This window comes from Engystomops pustulosus, chromosome 4 (genome assembly GCF_040894005.1).
Source record: "Engystomops pustulosus chromosome 4, aEngPut4.maternal, whole genome shotgun sequence".
In the NCBI taxonomy this organism is placed as follows: domain Eukaryota; kingdom Metazoa; phylum Chordata; class Amphibia; order Anura; family Leptodactylidae; genus Engystomops; species Engystomops pustulosus.
Window position 1 is genome coordinate 88,078,582 of NC_092414.1, and position 23,287 is coordinate 88,101,868.

At 39.6% G+C, this 23,287-nt stretch overlaps 1 protein-coding gene across 1 annotated transcript in view; it reads left to right on the forward strand.

Annotated features, from left to right (window-relative positions):
• WIF1 (WNT inhibitory factor 1) overlaps positions 1-23,287 on the forward strand; it is a 60,497-nt gene that overhangs the window by 8,825 nt on the left and 28,385 nt on the right. Inside the window, exon 3 of the mRNA XM_072146631.1 lies at positions 19,851-19,959. Coding sequence (XP_072002732.1) covers positions 19,851-19,959 — 109 coding nt within the window. The remainder of the gene's footprint in view (positions 1-19,850; positions 19,960-23,287) is intronic.

Sequence of the window (23,287 nt, forward strand, 5' to 3'; positions counted from 1 at the left end):
GGCCATCACTGAGTGATAGTAGGGGGTTAAAATGATCTTTATTGTGTAAACATCACTTGTTAGTTGAAATTTGAGAATTTTCTTTCATGGGCAAACACCTTTAATGTTGTTATTACTGTAATGGGAATTACACAGAGTACTTTAGAAGTGATCCATTCTTTATCGCGATCTAAGATAACCAAATGTTCAAGGGAGGCAGGCGAGACACTGTTCTCAGGGGGTTCACAGCAGTCAGTCCCTCCCAATAAGTAATTTATGGACTGTGGATAGGTCATAATTTGGTTTGGTGGCTGAAGTCATTTAATTACTGTTCTGTAAGGGAGGATTAAATGGTCAACCAGTATCATCTAAATCTTCAGGATTTCCTGACAATGACCTAGTTTGGCCAACTGAAAGGTCCTTGACACCTCCGGGTTGTAAAGGAGACTGACATAATAATTCTTCTGCCCTAATAGAGGGGGAAGCATCTAAACTCTATCAATATTACCAGTATTATGTTGGTGGTCAGAGCATGTGTCAGTGAGGTTGTTTAATAGCCAGAGTACTGAGTGAAGCCAGAGAAGAAGGCTTACTTCTAAACATCCTCTCCTGTTTAGCTTAGTAATTGCATCCATGTTTTTTTTAGTTTTGTAATTTCATGTGGAGAAAGAAAATTTGCATTTGATGAACCTTTACAAGAGCAATTTTCAACAAACATGTCTATATTTATGAAAATGTATGATATCTTGCAAATTACGCTATGGCCACTAGGCTCAATAATAGACTGCCGCTAATTCTGTAGCTGTTTTCTATGCAGCAATTATCTCATTGACTTATAAAAAGACAGAGGGGTTGACAAGGGAAGATTGAGCATCCACATACCTAAATAAGTTGGCCTAAGACCATTACTAGCTTTGGCCATGTGACTGATATAAAGCATATGACTTGTTGTTGTTATCAGAGCTCAGAAAATGTGGTAAATTGTGATATCAAAATTTTTTTACATATTCCATGTATTTTAAAATAATGTACTTATGTGAAATCAGTGGCCATAAATGTAGCCATGTTTGCTCTTAGAAACAAGTTGTCCTTGGATACGAACCACCACTGCACTCTTCCAGACGTGGCGAGGCATGTGGCATGTGGTATATGTATTAATAAGGAAAAAAATAAGATACATCTGGCCAGCAAAAAATCCAAAAAGAAAAAGTAGCCGTACAAAGCCACGCTTAAGATGCACATGTCTTAAGTGTGGCTTTGTGCGCCTACTTTTTTAAAAATCTTTTCTGCTGGTCAGATATATCTTAGTGTTTTACCTTATTAATTGTTCCCATTGAGGCTTACAATCGGAATTCCACATATCAAACACACATACAGGCCTATTTTATAACAAACCAATTGACCTGTTTGTTTCTATAGTTTGGTAGGAAAGCCATACAAAGTTAATGCAGATGTTCTCAGCGATGGATTTACACCCAGGAATCCGGTCTCAACTACTGAAACATTATGATTCCAACACAAATTTTGTACGTTTATATTATATAATCAAAGAAAAAAACAAGCATCATGGAAACTTCAAAATGACATCTTATTCTTACCTTGACCTCTATGGGAAATTTGCACTGCTTTAAGGAACAAATATTAACATAAAGTACAACTCTAAATTATAAAAACTTTTACCTAACTTTGCACTAAAAAATAAGCAATTCTCTAATTCACTATAATAAGCTATCTGCAGCTGTTTAGCAGCTAGCAGAGGTTTTACCTTGCACCCCAGGCTAATCTCCATTTGCCATGCTTTCTGGTTGCCATAGGAAACCGTATAGTACAGATAGAGATGACAGAAGGCTTATTGAAATGGTCTGTAGGACCTGTAGTGACTCATCACATGCTTCAGGCAGGCCAATTACAAACAAAATCAAAATGACCTGCATCATTTTAAAGTACTTAGTGTGATCCAAAGGACCTTCAGTGACGTCACAAGCTTGCTTCAGATCGGCCATTTACAAACATGCTCTCCTCTTCTGGCTTCAGTGGGATGAGATGATGTCACAACCAGGAGGTGCCCACCCACATCAGAATTAGCTGAATCTGAATATACCAGATATATCTCAGGATAGGAAGAAGCCAGCAGCATGATACAGGTATCATTGGAATTGTTATCAGAGGCTCTCTCCAGCTGTGCTAACACTATATTTTGTCAGTAACTTTACAGTTATGCTTTAAGCTTTATAGTAAGTATACCATACATTTTCAATACTAGTAATACGCTCAAACTACCTTATCTTAAAACCACTCCATGCCTTTGAATAGTTGTCAATGGTTGGTCCATGGTTCGTTAAATAACTGTAACATAGGTAATTACAATCACAGAGTTATGCCATTTACAAAACTATTTTGCAGAGTGGGTTAAATGAGGCATATACAGACAATAAAGTTTTAATTACAAAGGCATTTTAATTCTGTTCCCTTTTAACTCATGTGCGCTATTGATTATACTTTCGTTAGAACATAATCAGGCATTTGGTCTTTAGTGTGCCCGGGGTGTTTTATCCAAGACATCAAAGCCACTCTGTAAGTCCTAAGAACAAAGGCTTAATAGTTTGAAGCCTGTCCAACATCAGTCTGTACCAGTTAGCCATGTGTCTTACCTTTCAAGGCATGGATTAATATTCTTAAAAGCTGAGAACTCTTTATGGTCAAATAAGCTCAGTAGTTATCACTACAAGATGACACAAGAGAAAAGTTTGAAATATTCTTAAAAAGTCTTTCATCTATACGTGAAGGTGCTAAATACATTTTCCCAAATTTTTCAGGGAATTAGTGGTGGTATATAGTGGTTAAATGTTTCCATTTTTCTGCAAACATTTTAAGATGTGTTGACACCATCATTTTTGATGTATTGCCATGTGGTATGGTGGGATTTCTTTCCCAGGACAGCGTCCCTTGAATAAATAACCATAGCAAAAACAAAATAGTACAATTCATTCAGCTATTCATTCAAAAGATCTGTTCAGCCTCCGTAACTCTATCTATTGTACTGCTATTTTTACTCTTTAGAGAGCGCACCTGTGACCAGGAATGTCATTTTTATCTGATGACAGGTTCCAATAGTCTATGCTATGCTGATTTTAAAAAAGCCTTTGTTAGAATTCTGGATCATTCCTGAACTTTATAAAACTTTATTTAACATTACTTGCAGCAGCCTGTGTGCCTGTGACTCAGTCTCCTCTCCTCCACAATAATTCAACTTCATCCCCACTTCCTATAATGTGCATTGAGCAGACAGAGGAGGGAGAGGGGGTCGTGTGGAATAAGAAGAACGCATGAGGAGACTGAGACACAAGCACCCAAGCTGTAGCTGCCCCTCCCCGATGTCTCCAAGAGGGAGCCAAGTAATGTGAAATAAATTTTTATAAACTACAGAATGCTGATAAAGGTATTTTTAAAATCCGTATTGCCTAGGCAATTGGAATCTGTCACCAGCTAGACATGACATTCCTGGTGACAGGTTCACTTTAAAATTTTCTTTTGTGTAAATCAAAAATGTGCTGAAAACCCAAACTCGGCTTATACTCGAGTAAAAAAATATAAGTTTTACCGGGTTTTGAGGTAAAATTAGGGGCCTCGGCTTATACTTGGGTCAGCTTATATTCGATTATATACGGTATATGCCGGACTCTTGTAGAGGTTGCAGTCACATGAGTCATTAACCCCTTAATGATCGCCCTATCGGGAATCTACGTCGGTCATTAAGGGTACTTCTTCTGACGAGATGCCTTTCTACGGCGCCGCGTCAGAAGAAGATTTCGGGACATCGGGTCAGTATTGTGCCGGTGTCGGGCTGTGATGTCATAGCCCAGACCCGGCACTAACACCCGGGATTGGAAAAACTCAGATCCCAGGTGTTTAACCCCTTACAGGCCGCGGTCAAGTATGACCGCGGCGTGCAAGTGTGTCCCACGTGGATCGGACCCCCCCGGTGAGCTTACCGGGGGATCCGATCCCTCCTGCTGCTGCCCCCGGGTCCGGCGAGTGACCCGAGGCTTCCGGCTCCTCTTCTCGCAGGGTTCTGCCTTCCTGGCAGGACCCGGCTGTAAGTAACTGAGCATGCGCAGCATGCTCAGTTACTTACACTATACACTGTAATACAAGTGTATTGCAGTGTAGAGGCTTGAATAAGTGATCGGATGATCGCTTGTTCAAGCCAAAAGGTGGAAAATATGCGAAAGTAAAAAAAAAAAAAAAGATTAAATCATATTATAATAATAATTACATAAATAAATAAATAAAATAAAGTCCCATAATCTCCCCAGTTACACATATAATGCAAATACAGTATATAAAACACAAAAACACACGAAAAATGTACATATTTGGTATCACTGCGTCCGTATTAATCTGTACAATAAATCTAAATCAATATTGAACCCGCTCGGTGAACGATGAAAAAAAAAACTACGAAAAACCCGTAATATACAATTTTTCATCAAACACCATCACAAAAAATGTTCTAAAAAGTGATCAAAAAAAGCTAAGTTCCCTAATATGATACGACTGAAAAGAACAACTCTTTTCGCAAAAAATAAGCCCTCAACCAGGTCTGACAACAAAAAAATACAGAAGTTATGGCCCTAAAAAGTTGTCAATAGTAAAAACAATGTGATATTCTCCAATATTGATTTTGCTCAGGAAAATTGAGCAAAGATAAGAAAAACTATATAAATGAGGTATCGCCGCAATTGTAATGAACCAGAGAATAAAGATAAAATATTATTTTTACGTTACGGTGAGCGGGGGGAAAAAGTGCTAAAAATCCAAAATAAAAATTGATGATTTTGTTTGTGTCCCCCTTGAAATAGTTAATAAAATCTGATGAAAAAGCTATAGACGCCCAAAATGAATTATTTATACATTGTATCTCATCCCGTAAAAAATAAGCCCTCATATGTTTGCATTACCAAAAAAAATAAAAATGTATAGGTCGTACAATGTGACAATACAAATCTGCTGTGAATGGTGCCTCCATTCATTCTATACTCGGCCGTGCGCCCGTACAGAAGTTTACCACCACATACCAGTACACTCGGGAGGAATTGGGCATCAAACGTTGCAGTGCGTTTCATCATTTAATTTATTCTGAAACTGTCAGTTTGGCCTAAATGAATGTATTTTCCAAAAAAATTCCATAGTTTCTAAATCGCAGGTCCATATTGTTTTAACCCATGTGAAACTCTTAAAGGGTTAATGGACCTAATAGAAGTTGTTTTACATACGTTGAGGGGTGCAGTTTCTATAGTGGGGTAATTTATGGGGTGTTACTATTATTTAGGCCTTTCAAAGTCACTTGGAAGCTGAGTTGTCCCTCAAAATGTGAGTTTTGGCAATTTTCATGAAAATGAGAAAAATCGCACCTAAAGTTCTGCACCTCATAACACACTAGAAAGTGAGAGGATGCATAAAATATCATCCCAACATAAAGTAGACATTCCGTAAATGTTAATTATCAAGCTTTTTGGGTAGTTTTACTTCCTGTATGGAAAGCAGAACATTTCAAACTTGGAAAATGAAGAATTTTTACAAACTTTTGCCAAATTTTCACTTTTTTTCAGAACGAATGGCAAAAAGTATCACTTAAATTTTATAACTAACATGAAGTACATTGTGTCACGAGAAAACATTCTCAAAATCACCGGGATATGTTAAAGCATTCTGAAGTTATAACCAATTATCGTAAGACATGTCAGATTTGAAAAATCGAGTCTGGTCATTGAGCTGAAAACTAGTGTCGATGATAAGGGGTTAGAAGTTATGTTAGATGCGTTTTTATCTGGATCCTACTGAATCCTATTGGTGTTGGTATTTCTGAGAGCGAAAATAGTATTACAAAAGTATGAAGGTATACCTTTTATCATGATGTTATTTTTAGGTCTCTGCTGACTAATACATTTTTATAGCAGTAATAATTTTCAATTGAGTTGAAACTTTGCTGGATTGCCACAACTGTCACAGCATTCTCTTGTGGAGGGGCAGCTAGCTTATTAGGGTTTAAATCTACAGCTACAATTACTAAAAAAAAGATATGATGAAGACAATGACAAGACTTTACAAGTCGCTACTATGTGTACTTTATTAATTAAAATTTAGCTTTTCATTAAATATTGCTCCTTACCAACCACACAAACCAACAATGTTATATTTAGCATCCTATCAGTATAATTTGTACCTACATGTTTTACACCTTCAGGACACAGCACTTTTTGTTTTTATGGTTCCATTTTCACTCCTCACTTTCAAACACGCATAACATCCATGTACAGAGCTGTATAAGGGCTTGTTCTCTGCATAACAAATTGTACTTCCTAGTGAATGTATTTTATATTCCATGCCGTGTACTGTTAAAACATTCCAGATGCGGTAAAATTGCCCCCCCCCCCCCCAAAAAAAAAAACATCTTTCATTGTGTGGTCCAAATGACTGCTCCCCTTTATTTTTAGATTCAGACAATCATGAAGATACGAAATGTTTAAAGGTTTTATTATGTTTTAGTTATAAGTAGATTTTAAAAAATGGAAATGTCTTTATTTTGCACTATTCTGGGGCCAATAGCTTTTTCATGCTTCAGTATATTAATCTGGATGAGATGACGTTTTCAATGTTATAGTTTTGAGGACTGTACAACCCTTTGATTGTTTTTTATTCAAATGTGTATGTGTTGAAATTGTAAAAAAATGGAAATTTGCACTCTATTTTGCGTTACTGGGGTCACAGACGGGAACACCGAAACAAAGAGCTGAAAAAATGTTTAGAAAAAATATATATCCTTTATTGACATTCCATACAAATAATGCACATATATAACTCCCAAAAAGATTGAGGAAATTCAATATATGAGGGAAACCGGATGCCCCAGATGGAACATGGGACCACCAGAGAGGCCTCACCTCTGATTGTCTGCCTTTCATCATGCCTGTGGGTAAGTGTGGCACAGATTCCTGAAACCTTTAATACCAGAATGTACCTCCGGTCTATTGAATTATCGGTGTTTACTGCACTATTGTCACTTTACCCCCATTTCTTGTCCTATTGTTGGACGTATTACTTTTTGATACTTTGACTCTGGGGCATATGGACTCTGGTTGCAGGTACTCTGTGGTGGTCCCATGTTCCATCTGGGACGTTCTGTTCATGTTCCCCATATACTGAATTTCCCCAATCTTTTGGGGAGTTATATATGTGCATTATTTGTATGGAATGTCAACAAATGATGTATATTTTTTCTAAACATTTTTTCAGCTCTTTGTTTCGGTGTTGTTGGTTTCCACAATTTGAGAGTTGATAGGATATCTAATATTGGGGCAAAGTTGGTTTTGGTGTGTCACAGACGGGAATAACCGTTTTTATATTTTTGATAGATCATGCATTTTGGGATTTGACAATCCAAAATAGGTTTATGATTCTATTTGATCGTTTTTATATCAGTTCTATGGAAAGGGGGTGAGTTAAACTTGTAGGTTTTTATTAAAATTTTAGTTGGTCCGATGGACCCTAACATATACTGCAATACTACAGTGTTTCTTACTGATCTGAATTTAGGGTAAAAGTTAGGGGATTTTTTGAGCCAGGCACCAAAAAATGTGAGCATAGGTAGGGAAAGGTTTTGGAAGTGGGGTGGAGTTGCAGCGTCAGGCCCCAGGGCTGGACCGTGGTCCAGATGAGATATGGAAATCAGGAAGAGAAAAAAGGGGTCAATGGATAGACGGGCTACATCCAAAAGAGGGTAATAAGGTTTCTTTTATTAGTATTATGACAACGCATTTCAACACTGTAACAGTGTATTCATCAGGTCTAAAAACTCTATAGGTAGGTTACAAAGACAAAAGCAAAAACATATAACATGACAGAATTAGTGCGCCTAAAAAATTGCAAAACAGAGCATGCTAGACCCAGACTTTTCTTTCAAGTACAAAATAAAATGTCAGCAAAAATTTTGCACTGTGCCGCGATTCACTAAGATCGTGCCCTCGATATTCTGCATGTGTCGCTTCCTCGCTCTGGTCCACCAGAGTTCACCTTCTTCTTGCTGGTGCATGTAAGTCCTTGGTCTTGCGACACAATTTGAAAGTGAAATCCCGTGCTTAGTCCGAATCTGTGAGATCGTCTGACGGCCTGACATGATGAAAGCATAAGATTTGATGATTAGTACTTTTAGCAACACCATTGGCACCCGCAATCATTGCTTCTGGTTGCCGATGGGTGATAGATGGAGCTCACTCCATCTGCATCCACTTAGATGCCGCAGTTCATGTTCCCGATTTAAACACCCGGAATCTGAGCTTTTCTGTTTCCGGGGGCTGAGCTGTGCATTAACTTCCTTAATCAACCTTGATTGGGGTAGTTAAGGGGTTAAACTGCCCTGAACGAAGCTGTCTACATTCAGGGCAGATGCAGCAGGGAACATGCTGTATATGAAACCACCTAGAAACATACCTCAAACACTCAATGGGGCAGATTTACTTACCCGGCCCATTCGCGATCCAGCGGCGCATTCTCTGCGGTGGATTCGGGTCCGGACGGAATTCACTAAGGTAGTTCCTCCGCCGTCCACCAGATGTCGCTGCTGCGCTGAATTTCCCCGAGGCCCGCTGGAATGCCCTGAAATTCACTGGCAAAAAAAATCGGCGCAAATCGGAAACATTCAGGTAACACGTCGAGAAACCTCGAATCGGGCCCTTAGTAAATGACCCCCATTATATCACAGAGAGTAAGCAGAGCTGTGTGATATAACGAGCTGCACACCTGTGTGACCATAGTCAGATTTCTATCCACTGGAAGTAAACATAGAGCTTTTTATAGGAGGAAAGTAAGCAGAGATATAAGAAACCGTTAAGAATTGATACGGAAAGTTTATTGGAAAATTGTTTAACTTTTTATAATCCAAACAATAACATTAATATTCTGAAATGGGAATACCCCTTTCAGTTCTCCTAGATCAGGGATGGCCAACCTATGACACGCAGCACTGACACACGTAGCCATTTTCAGTGACACACGGCTGCTGGAGAAAAATTGCTGTAGTGCAGTTGTCTGTTGTCTGGGGCTGGTCGGGTGGTCGGTTGGCGATGTGGTCTGCAGCGAGCGGCTGCATCTCAGTCAGAGAGATCGCAGCTGCTGCTCCTGTCCTCCTATCCTGCTCTGCGGAGGCCGCCCAATGACGCCAGAGTGGAGCGTGGAGACAGAGCAGCCCCAGCTCGCAAAGACGCAACCTATGCTGTGCCTGCGCGGGAACATCTACACAGGAGCTGAAGCGGCCTGAAGAGGAGTAACGGAGGTTCGTGGTGTCGTTGGAGCCTGTGCCAGTTAAGTAAGTTAATTTATTGAGTTGAGCTCTGCCGGGCTGGGCTGTGATGTACTCTTTCGGGGCACTTCTCTGGACACAAATTTCCTTAAAACTAGCTGTTGCTGGACTGCCACAGGTTCGCCATCACTGGAAGAATTCCCCCACACTTATCATGGCACCCCACACAAGTTAAATAACAGCAAGACCAACAAAAGAAACCAACTGACAGATTAACAAAGAAGTCACTAAGCAGGTAAGTTAAATAACTATACGTATTTGTTATTTAAACTCTAAATATCACAAAATTAGGTTTTTTTTCTCAAGGTGACACACCACCCAAGTTATGCTCGGTTTTTTGGCGAATTTTGACACACCAAGCTCAAAAGGTTGCCCATCACTGTCCTAGATAATACCAGTTCTAACATATCTAGGGAAAAAAAGTGTAGAAAAAAGTGGCCATATATATGGTTGTTATAATAACAAATAGCCAATATTGTGCCGTACAATGTATAAAGTATAGTACAACTATCAGCTGCTAAATATACACAATGGGGCTTATTTACTAAGGGTCCCATGGCCGCATTTCCGTCAGGGTTTCCGACTTTTCCAGCCGGGACATTGATTTAAAAGGGCATTGTGTAACACGCGATTGGATTTCGCCGCAAACGCAAGGGCTTTCATGCGACACAAATCGGTGGGTGGGCCCTCAGATGATCAGACTGATTCGGACAAACCCCTGGATTTAACTTTAAATTTGTGTCGCAAGATCAAGCACTTACATACACCGGGAGGAAGAAGGTGAACTCAGGCGGACCTGATCGGGGAAGCGACACATACAGGAAATCGAGCGCACGAACTTCGTGTATTGCAGCAGAGTTCATTCTTGTCGGACACTCCGGATTGGGGAACGCGCTGGACCGGGTAAGTTAATGTGCCCCAATATATGTGATTGCACTATACAGATAGGAATATATAAGCGATGACCAATACAAGGCCAGAAGTATGTAAGTACAGGGCACACAACTATATGGCTGACATTTCAGGAGAATGTATATTTACACAAGTCCTACATACTAAATACCTTGTTACATGGTGAGATAAGGGGGGTCAGCGTCAAAAAACTATCCTCAATAACAAAAATGTATTTGCCCTCTTTATTCTATACTTTTGTTCCCTAGATATGTTACAACTGGTATTATCTAGGAGCACTTAAGGAGTAGTGTACATAGTATATAGTACATGACTATTGTATATATGATGAATATGGTGTTCTTGTCATTGTATCATTATCACCTCTATGAGTTCCATCTGTCTATCGTTTTAGATTTAATTCTAAAAGTAGTATTTTCTATTACATGCTGTTTATATTCTATAATAAAATTTGACCTTTTTTTTATTATATATGGGTCATTGCTTCGTGTCTTGATGGTTTTTGGTTAACATGTTGTGTATAACGACTGGTCTTCTGTTATTAGGTATCACGGCATCTTAAAAACTATAAAATGTTAACCCCAAAGAGGATGAGCTTATCGGAAGAGCGATTTGACGGAGCACGCTCTCACCTGTGCAAACAAAACGCAATAAAACACAATAATAAGTCAGTGCTCAACTCCTTTTTCAAACAAACAGTTCCATCTGGCTAATCTCACCACTCCAGTATGTTCAGTATCAAAATAAAAATGTTTATTCTTGTACCCACACAAACAGGTTTAAAATTGTGCATATATAAAACTTAAAAACACCAAATGCCTCGCCGACCTCAGGTTTCACCTCTTTAGGCTTTACTGCATCTCCATCCATCAAATATAAAAATGAGTTTACCAAACGGTGAACAATGTAATAGAAAGTGATTATATGGCAAATAAAATTCCCAAAAGTTATTAAAACACTACAAACTTGGTATCTACATTCAAAAACACAACATCTCATGCAAAAGAACAACCCATTAATTGGTAAAAAATAAATAATGAAAAAGAGATGGGTTTGTGAATGCAAATTAATTGAACTAATTCTCACCTCCATAGATAACTGGTCATATCCATTGCATCATCAGGTTTAAGAGGACAACAAGGAAAAAAATAATAAAAAATGCCTGGTCATAGTAGTGGTTATGCTCATAATCAAAGTTTAACCCCTTAGCGCATGAAGACATACATATACATTGGGAAATGTATTCTATTGACGCATCCCAATGTGCATGTACGTCTTAGCGGTTTCACATGTTCAAAAGCAGAGCCCATGCATTTGCTGCAAGACGGCCGGTCTCCCGCATTAGCAGCTGGGATTAGGATACTCATAATTCAACTGTTTAACCCTATAGGCACTGTACTGGGTACTTACCCAGCCAGCTTCCATGGCAGCCGTGGGATCCTATGAAGGACTCTAGGGCTGCCTTTAGAAGATGCACAAATTATGATATTTTCACATCCAACCAGTTCTATATTAAGCAAAACAAGTCAACCATAAAAAAGGCTATATAAATGGGGTATTTCTGTAATTGTGGTGACCAAAAGAAAAAAAGATAACAAAATATTTTCATAGTACAGTGAACGGCCAACATAAAAACCTAAAATTCTTAAACCAGAATTAATGATTTTCTTATCCCTACCAATTAAGAGTTAATAAAATTTCATCAATTCGCTATTCAACCTCCCTTATGTACCTGAAAAGTGCATCTCAGAAAAAATAAACCCCCATATTTCCACATTACAAAAAAATATAGCCTGTAATATGTGACAGTGCAAATCTGCTCCGAATGGCGCTCAATTCCATTCTATGTTGTGTGCCTATACATCAGTTTAGCACAAAGAAAGATAAAGGTACGTAGAGGTATTTAATAGAAGTTGATTCAGGACTAGAGGATCTCCACTTCTTTACAAAAATGCATCAATGAACATTGTCCAATAACATAGACCACAAGCAACTCTTTAGAGAAAATTTTCACTTTACTTCAATATTCATAGGTATACATTAGTCTTCTCAGTAGTTTCATTATCATATTTAAGTAATATAGCTTGCAAAATGTTATTTCGTAGTGAGTGCAACCATAATAGATACATATCTCGCATAGTCCAAAGTTCCGTGGTATGAACACTCACATGTTTTTACACCTCGGGCACTCCTCAGACCGCTAGACCAAAAAGTGTGAGCCACATGAAGTGACATTTCGGGGGGACACGCCCCCTTCCTCACACATGCATGGCACACACCTACACAAGCTAATTATATCCCTCGCCACCGGAAGCTTATCGTATTAACTACAAATACAATATGAATAAATACAAGGATATACAAATATAACAATACATAAATACACAAATTCCTATGCTGTGGGAATACAATTGGTTAAAGAAGATAAAATAGCTTAATTATTATACATTATATCATCTTTTCTACTATATTCTAACATATCTTATTGCACATATTTCCCCTGTAATCACTTATCATAAAAATACATTGAACATACAATCTTCATTTAAGCCTTTAGGACTCAAAGTAAAAATTTTCTCTAAAGAGTTGCTTGTGACCTATACAGCAGTTTACCACCACATATGGGGTATTGGCAGGAGAAATTGGGTATCAAACTTTGTGGTGCTTTTCATAATTTCATCCATTGTGAATGTTTCATTTTTGGGCCAAAATTAATGTATTATCCAAAAAATTACAAATTGTAAATTCCACCTCTGTGAAACAAATAAAAGGATAACAAACTTCTGTCTCCATGACAACCCCAAGACCTGAGGCTATATGATTTCTGGGCATTTGTTACAATGTGCCATTGGCAGATTGTAATAAATGTGTAGTAAAATCCCCATATAATGCCATACTGTAGTATGGCAGTATATGGTAGGATCAATCAGACAACCTTGGATACCCTAAAGGTCTGAAAAATTGTGGAACAAAAGTATTAATTAATTTGAAAAACCTAAAATTCTAATCACTTCCCTTTCCCTAGAACTGATATAAATATAAATAAAAAACAAAATTCATAAACATGTTCGGCATCACCGTGTCCCAAAATGTCCTATCTATCAAAATATAATAACGATTATTATCGGCATTTAACCCTGTAACGGAAAATAGCATCCAAAGTTGAAATTTTTTTTACCATTTTGCAACATATAAAAATTTTACAAAGAGTGATTAAAAGGCCGTAGAGTCCACAAAATGGTATAATTTAAATGTTGCAAAACATAACACGACCCACGGTTCTGTACACTCCGGAAGTATGAAAAAGTTATGATCGCCAGAAGATGGCAAAATGAAGATTTTTTTTTTTTGTACAGGAGGTTTACATTTTTCTAAATGTATGAAAACATTATAAGCCTATAAAAATTTGGTATCCCCATGATTGTAACGACCCAAAGAATAAAGTAGACGTGTCATTTGGGGTGCACAATGAAAGCCATAAAATCCAAGCCCAAAAGGAAATGGCACAAATGCATTTTTCCACCAATTTCACTGCTTCCCAGTACACGGCATGGAATATTAAATACCATCTCTATGAAGTACAATTTGTGATGCAGAAAACAAGCCGTCACACAGCTAAAGACATGGAAAAATAAAAAAGGTATAGATTTTTAAAGGTGGGGAGTTAAAAATGAAAACTAAAAAATTAAAAAGGACCTGGTTGTTAAAGGGTTAAAGGGCACCTGTCTGTCAGGATTCTGGGTCTGTGGACCCTCTAGACCACCGTGGGAGATGGTACTAGCCGGCACCTGGGACGGGAGTCTAAGTGGCACCTGGTCTTCATCAGAGCCAACAGCAAAGCGGGATGGACTTGCTGTGGCAGGGTGCCACCAGGTCGTTCCACAGGTGCAACTAGCCAAGGTAGATATGCAGGACACAGTCCGAGCCCGGGTTGACAGCGAGAGAACAGCGCAGGAAGGAACACTGGAACTCACAGCAGGAACACAAGAGCAGGAGCGCAGGAACAGATCTGGTGGGAAATGATGGGAGCCGCCGGATTATATAGCAGACCCGGAAGTGGCCAGCACCAATCTCCTGTGCACTGGCCCTTTAAATCTCTGACTGCCGTAGGGAGCAGGGATGCGTGCGGAATCTAGGCTGGACGGGAGTGTGGAGAGGTAAGTTCGGAGAGGGGCCTGGGGCAGCGCCACAGAGAGGGGCATGGGTGTGCATATGGATCGCAGTGTGAAGTATTACTGTATAATTTATGAAAATGCTTTAATTTTTATTATTTTATTATTTATTATTTTATATGCTTGCTAAATGCTGAAACTAGGAGGACCTCAACTGTGGCTGATTTACGATACTACCTATTCCAGGGAAAGAGACATCTTTTGTTTCTGCGATGCCCATGTGATAATTTACCAACCAATGAACTATGGACATTATTTCTTTATCTTTAACTAGCCAAGCCCAGGTCTTGCACCACTGAAAGTTTATGTATAATCCTTTGTGACGCAGAGATTGAGATATTATACCATACTTTGTCCTGGTGTGATTTCTTTGAGCTCACTTTGTGGATTTCATTAACAATTAGAGAACCTGAGGCCTCCACCTCTTCCTTTTGGTCCCAAGAAACCTCTGGTGGAGAGTCCGATCCAAAATGTTCTCATCAGGCTCTCGGGACCTCTTCTCAAGCCCGAACCCCTTCCAGAATCAGCCTCAAGAGCAGGAGGAAGAGATTGCTGAGAGAAGTGGTTCAAGACGACTGGCTTCAGGAGGGAGACATGGAAGGAGTTCAGGGTGCGCATTCATGGAAGAAGGCGGAGCTTGTAGGCCACTTGATTGATGCGCTTGATTACCTCAAAGGGACTAAGGAACCGGGGACCAAGTTTGTAGCTGGATATCTTCAGCCGGACGTATCTGGAGGATAACCACACCTTGTCAACCGGAGAGGAGACAGGAGGAGCGCGATGTTTCTTATCAGCCTGGGTTTTGGTGCGGTCTGTGGCTCGGAGAAGGGACTGGTGGGTCTGGTCCCAACAGATTTGAGGTCCTGCACCAGATCCTCTGCTGCAGGGACATCAGAGGGAGTAGACAGCGGAAGAGGACGACGAAGGATTCATCCATAGACCACAAAGAATGGAGCCAAGCCAGTAGACCCAGAGTCCAGGGAATTGGAGGAGAACTTAGCCCATGGTAGCAGATCAGCCAAGTTATCTTGACGAGACAAAGTGGCAGAGGTAACAGCCCAAAGTCTGGTTCACCCTTTCCACTTGGCCATTCGACTGAGGGTGGTAGGCAGAAGAAAAGTCAAGGTTGACTTCCAGCTGGTTACACAAGGAACGCCAAAACACAAACTGGACTCTTAGGTCGGACATGATGTGTAGCGTAAGACCATGCAGCCGGAAGATATGTTTGAAGAACAAACTGGCAAGCTGTGGAGAAGATGGAAGAAAATGGGACATCTTGGAAAACCGGTCCATCAAACCAGTCCAGCCAGTTTGAGACGAGAGGCTTTGTTGCCGGGCACGGGAGGAGCAGGATCCCACAAACTCCCGAACATCTTTGACCAAGTCTGGCCACCAGTAGTAGCGGGAGATGAGGGCCACAGAACGTTGCACCCCTGGGTGCCCAGTTATACGTGAAGAATGTCAACAAGACAGAATCCTCTTCCGAAGAGCTGGTCTAACATACGTCTTACTGGGAGGTAGCTGCTGAAGATCCACCAGAGCTGCAACAACAAGCTGGTCATAAGAAATGATGTGCCGAGGAGCTGGTGCTTCTCCAACAACATCCGAAGCACGGGACAGTGCATCAGTCTTGACATTCTTGTCTGCAGGACGGAAATTAATCAACAGGTTGAAGCGAGAGAAAAACAATCACCAACGAGCTTGCATGGGATTCAGGCGCTGGACTGTCTGGAGGTACAGTAAGTTCTTGTGGTCTGTGTACACACTAACAGGATGGAGAGCTCTCTGCAGTAGATACCGCCATTCTTCCAGAGCAAGTTTGATGGCTAATAGTTCACTGTCACCAATCGAATAATTTCTCTCTGTGGGAGAAAAAGTCTGAAAAGAAGCCGCATGTGAGAGTTCGGCCCTTAGGCCCTTTCTGGGTGAGCACCGCTCATCCACCTCAAGATGAAAGGGTTTGTCCGTGTCAGGCCTCGTGAGCACGAGAGTCGAGGCAAAAGCGCACTTCAACCTAAGGAAGACCGCTTCATCTGCAGGAGGCCAGGCACGTGGATTAGCACCCTTCTTGGTGAGTGCGTGACTGCCAGGTCTAAAGGGGTTAAACAGAGCTGCTGGGTCTAATTAGCTCCAACTCTGATCAGAATCCCCAGTCACAGTTGGTCATTTCTCCTGTAACTGAGGTTCTTATACATGCTTCAGTTACAGGGGAAAACTTGTAAAAAAAAAAAAAAAAGTAAAGTTTAAAAAAAGTGAAAATGTCCCCCAGGGGTCTTTTATGACCTCTAAGGGGACATATAAAGTAAAAAACACACACACAAATAAATGTTAATATGGTAAATATTCATAAAAATACAATGACATTTCCCCATATTATGAAAAAAAATACTACAAAAAGCATCGCCATAGTCGCCCCGTTTGCCCGAGACTTTACATATTTACTTACCCGTCCAAGGAGTTCATCCAAAGTGCATTGTTTTGAGAATCATGCACTCTGCCGCGATTCACTAAGATTGTGCACCCGATATCCTGAATGTGACGCTTCCCCGCTCAGGTCTGCTGGAGTTCACCTTCTTCTTCCTGGTGCATGTAAGCGCATTGTCTTGCGACACAAATTAAGAGTTAAATCCGCGCTCAGTCCCAATCCGTTGGAATGTCCGACGACCCGCCCCCTGATTTCTGTTGCATGAAAGCCAGCTCAGCTGCACCAAAATTCAATCGCCTGCAACACAATCCCCTGCTAAATACCTGTCCCAGCGGCGCAAATGACAGTCTGACGAAAGTGCGATCCGCGACCCTTAGTAAATAAGCCCCATTATATACCAAAACAAGCAAAACAAAATAGGGAATTCATTAATAATGTTTATTGTGAGCTAATTTGAAAATGAAAAAAAAGTACTATAAATTACAAATATAGAAACATTTATTACCTCTTTAACTAGCTCTATGGGGCAGATTTATCAATCTGTCTGAAAGTCAGAATATTTCTAGTTGCCCATGGCAACCAATCACAGCTCAGCTTTTTTTTACCAGTGCTCATTAATATTTTAAAGGGAAGCTGTGATTGGTTGCTATGGGCAACTAGAAATATTCTGACTTTCAGACACCTTGATAAATCTGCCCCTATGTGTCCTGAAAAAAAACACTGCAATACATTTTAAGGTAGCATGCAAAAATAAAAATTATGGCCCTTACTTACGAAAATTTGCTAAAAATGCCCAGTCACTAGAGCCTTTTCAGGCTGCGTCACTAAGGGTTTAAGGAATTTTACAAAGGCCGGTCGGTGTGATACATTTTATCTCTCAATCTGACCTTTGACTGGAAAGATTTAATTATATTATAGGAAGAACTTTCTGAAATAGGCAGGTTAAACCATAAGGAAACATCCTCAAAGCAACATCTCCCATTATCAAGTAGGATGTCTGACAAGGAGATTCCGGCCCTTACCTATAAACTAGCATTCAAGTCCGGGAGATAACATTGTAGAGTCAGAAATGTCAAATCAGAAAACTTTACGCACAGATATTTGATCTTTCTATTATATTCTGTCCACCCATCTAGCATATCTTGTGTTGAGTCAAGAAGTGATATATCTTTCCTATTGCCAATTATGGCGTATATGAGTAAGTCTTTTATTCCAAACATTTTGGTATATGTCGACTCAATAAAAATCCAATTATCAAAAACTGTGTTCGACCAACAACATTTAATGGGCTCTAATAAAATAGCTTTATAATATAGACACAATTTTGGGAACCCTGCAACTTCTTTCTCCCTGGGTAGGTTAAGCGTGTTACGAGCAACTTATGGAGGTTTGTTTAACCATAGATAATTAAAGATGGATTTTTGTAATTTCTGTAAGTAGTCTTTAATGGGACTGTAGGGAATGCAATTAAAAACATATACTATAATGGGTGACATATTTCTTTTAACGGCCATTATTTGCTCTAACCATGTAAGGGGTATTTTCAGTAAGTTTTGAATAGAGCCCTTGATCTTGGACTAAATTTTCATAAAATTCTTCTTTACTATTTGCTCGATTGCAGAAGCGATAATTATTCCAAGATACACAAAGCCCTTTTGAGCCTAGGTGAAGGAGAATTCTTTTCTTAAAGCTTCTTTTATATGTATACTCTCATTAATTCAAAATATTTTACTTTCATTAATTTTATAGTAAGAGACTGTAGTGTAATTATTGATAGTTTTTTAGGGCCTTAAGGGAAGAGACAGGATTAACACATGCGATAATTACAGAACTAGATGTGATGGTGAATTCCTTCTGCCTACCTCTGCCCTAATCTGTAGTTAAATAATCCTGGAACCTAACCTAACTAAAAACTTTATTTGAATAATATGTAAATTAACTGAAGAGGCTATTGGGCCATGTACTAGCCTGGCTGGGCAGTGGGAGCTACAGCTAATTTACATATTACTTAACGTGTTTAACAAGGTTAAATTAGAATACAGGATTATTAAATTACAGATTAGGGCAGAGCAGAGGCAGGAAGAATCCACAATCAGACCTATTTCTTATGGTAGATTCCTCACGGTAGGTTTCCTTTAACCAAAGCTTTGCTCATGCTGTGACAGGAAGATGTGTGACAGAGTAATACAAGTAACAGGAATAACACTGTAGCTGAGTATATCACTTATAATGTATACTAATTCTTCATTTTGGATTCTTGTTACCTGTGGGAAACATGTGCTCTCCTGGTCATAGCATATTAGAAAATATAGCTTCTCAAAAACAGAAATACTTTAATGTGTTGTTTTGGGGTTAACATTTTGCATTGTAATACATTTTAGCATTTTACTTTTGAACCCATAAAAAAGATTATTATGTATGTTGTTTTTGCATATGGATTGAGATCATGTAATGTTGTCAATTATAAGTCACAGCAGGTGTTTTGATTTATATTGCCAGAGTAAAAAATTGTAATATTTTTATTAACATATACTGAAATCGTGGATATTGGCATCAGTGGTTTGGAGCTATAATTGCTGAATTTGGAATGTGTGATACATACAGTGCTGAGTCATTTGTTACTCTAATGTGGGTGATGAGTATCCATTTTTTAACATTTACTTTTGCAGGTTCTCCAGAGCCCTCAGTACTACCCTTAGTGAACATCTATTACTCATTGTATTATCCATGCTTTGTGGGTTTGGTTGGGGGTGGTGGGTGAATTGGGGTTGGCATGTTCCTTTTGTGCTTAAAATGTTTCTAAAGAAAGGTCCAGACACAAGTTTTCCTTTCCTTGACCAGAGTCATTGCATTGGTGTGTCAGATGCAACATATGGAGGGCCACTCTGTACTTATATGGCACTTTTCAATACATACTGCCAGCACTATACATCTCCAGTACATTATGCCAAGGTATTTATATACTTAAAACATTATCTTATCTTATACTCCTTATGTGTTACAGGCAGAATATTTTTATGAGTTCCTGTCACTTCGTTCTTTGGATAAAGCAATTATGACAGACCCCACTGTAAATATTCCACTACTGGGCACTATTCCACATAAGGCTTCAGGTAAGTATATTTTGTCTTGTGTATTACTTTTTCACAGAACAATTCCTGTACTTTACTTAAAGTGTTTAAAAATTATTGGTAATTATTTTGTTGTTAGTAAATAGCAAATTAGTGATAAACAATGGCCCACATTTATTTAAGTGCTTGCACCAGTTTTCTGTCTGACGTTGCACTAGAAAGAAGGTGCAAACTGCTTGCACATGTATTTACAAAGAGTCCGGGCCAGTTTTCTGTCGTGGCTGCACTGTTTCCGACAAAATAGAAAAAAATGTGCACCAAAAGGGGCATGTTAGTGCTTAGTCGGAATTTGCGCCACAATTCTGTTCGAAGTGCACCACAATTCTGCAGCATGAACAAAGTGCACAAGTGCACTTGTCCTCCTCCTCCAAGAACCCTGTTGTCATCCTCTTCCTTTAGACCCTTCTGTCCTCCTCTTCCAGAACTCCCCCTGTCCTCCTCTAGACTACTCTGTCTTCCTTCAGGTCTCTCTGTCCTCCTTCTCCAGACCCCTTGTCCTCCACCAAACTCCTCTTTTGTACTCCTTCAGGCTCCCTGTCCCAGCCCCCCCCCCCCATACTCCTTTGTCCTCCTTCAGGCCAATTTGTCCTCCTCTTTCCAGCGCTCTGTCCTCCTTCTCCAGGGAACTCAGTCATACTCCTCATGGTTAGCGCAGGAGAAAAAAAAAAAATTTCACGGTCCAGCCAGGCTCCAAACACCAAATTTTCTTTATTTCATGGCAAATACAAAAAGTTTTTTAAAATCCACTCGGACAGACATCAGTGCCTACGCGTTTCGGACATTAGCTATGTCCTTAGTCATGGCTACATAACACTAGTAAGTTTGAGCATTTAAAGCCCAGTACAATTGTGAATGCCTCCCCTTACTTCCGGGAGGCCCCACCCGCTTCCGTTAACATCCACTAATAATAGCATAAAATTTTAGCAAATTCAGCAATTATAGATATAAACTAGTGCCATATTTAAACAATTGCATGTCAATTAGTTATAGAGACATAAAAACCTGTTCAAACATTACTGCTGATCCCTCCGAATCTAGCATTGTGGACCGATCGTGCCACACCACATGATATAAATCACGTGATAGGTCCCGTTCATGTGATGCGGAGCATATGTTATCCAGGATCGCTAGGCAACCATGGCCAGCATAACTTCATTGTTATATAGCAGTACAGTACAGTGCTGGCCATGGTTGCCTAGCGATCCTGGATAACATATGCTCCGCATCACATGAACGGGACCTATCACGTGATTTATATCATGTGGTGTGGCACGATCGGTCCACAATGCTAGATTCGGAGGGATCAGCAGTAATGTTTGAACAGGTTTTTATGTCTCTATAACTAATTGACATGCAATTGTTTAAATATGGCACTAGTTTATATCTATAATTGCTGAATTTGCTAAAATTTTATGCTATTATTAGTGGATGTTAACGGAAGCGGGTGGGGCCTCCCGGAAGTAAGGGGAGGCATTCACAATTGTACTGGGTTTTAAATGCTCAAACTTACTAGTGTTATGTAGCCATGACTAAGGACATAGCTAATGTCCGAAACGCGTAGGCACTGATGTCTGTCCGAGTGGATTTTAAAAAACTTTTTGTATTTGCCATGAAATAAAGAAAATTTGGTGTTTGGAGCCTGGCTGGACCGTGAAATTTTTTTTTCTCCTGCGCTATTTATGTCCCCCGGGCAGAAGGGGAGGTCCGTGCCGTACTCAACACTGAAGGTGGAGGTGAGCTGGCATTCCTTTCTATACTCCTCATGGTCCCTCTGTCCCCCTCCTCCTGTACTTACCTCCTACCAGTGCACCACTTCTGGTCTTCAGTCTGAGACCAAGCTGGGACTGGGACAGGATGCACACATCCTGGGTCAAAGTGCAGCATGAATGTCTCCTGGCCGCATTGCACTGTAATTTTCCATAGCATTAGCATCAGTAAAATGCAGATGGCATTGCTAACTTTGTTTTCAGTTATAGTGCATGAGTGGCCGCATTGTGTACTGTGACTAAAACCCTGTGGATAGAAGGATAGAAAGCATTGCTCCTACCCCTTCATTGTCCCTCTACATGCCTGTAAACCTAAGCAAAGGGGTCCTAAAGCTGTATGCAAATGACTTGTGAAAAGTCCATTGAGTCATTATCATATTCAAGCTGTCCAGCTTATTCATGAGTGGGAGGCACAGCCACACCCTGCACTCTGTACAGCCTGTGGAATTTGTCTGTTTCCAAAGTTTGATTATCATTCTATTTTTATAATATGTTTAATCAAATAACACTTTGCATATTTTAGGATTTCCAGTTTCCAGTCTAAATTCCTTGGTGTAATATTTTCATATATTATTTGCTTGTGTACTTGTATTTTTATCCATAAACATAACATGCAATTAGCATTTGAGTCTCAAGATGGCAGCATGTAAGTGTATGCTGTGTGCTTACCATCACTTTACAGTATATTGTGCCATGTCTTTAAGCTTATGTGTGGGCCCAATACAGTCTATAAGATTTGCTATTTATATCTCAACAAACAGGATTAGGTTTAACTATTGTGTATTTAAATAGGACATGAATGAGTGTAAGGGACCTATGGTAAACTCAGCACAGGTATGGGGTTTCCGGAAGTAACTATCATAAGGATTTTCTTTTACATATATATTTTTGTAATTCATTTACACAACATGTGAGTATATGACATATAGATATGCTGCCTAAATGTAGAAGTCTACAAATACTATATAAAGACACGTATGGATTTTGTTCTCACTATCTGACATAAAATCAGAATAAACCTTTCCTGTTTTAGGTCAATTAGGATTACTAAAAGTATTCCAGGAATATGAACGTCTGATACAAAAACCCACAATGCTATAAATAAATGAGTATAACAAAACTCAATGTCATTAGTCACAAAATGGAGCTTAAAGGGAACCCGTCGCCACATATTTCACAAATGCAGGTAGTGGCAGGTTCCTATAGAGCTCTAGTAACTATCTGACATCCTGCTTTTAGCTAAAAGTAGTTTCCCTCAGATACTCGTAAAATCAGAGTTATAATCATTCCTTGTATCGATGCATCTTTGGAGCGAGTCGAGGGGGCGTGGCCTAATGTCATGGGACCAGGGTGACATCATCAAAGGGCCTTAAGCTTCTTAATATTAGCAAACTATACATATACATACATACACTCACCGGCCACTTTATTAGGTACACCTGTCCAACTGCTCGTTAACACTTAATTTCTAATCAGCCAATCACATGGCGGCAACTCAGTGCATTTAGGCATGTAGACATGGTCAAGACAATCTCCTGCAGTTC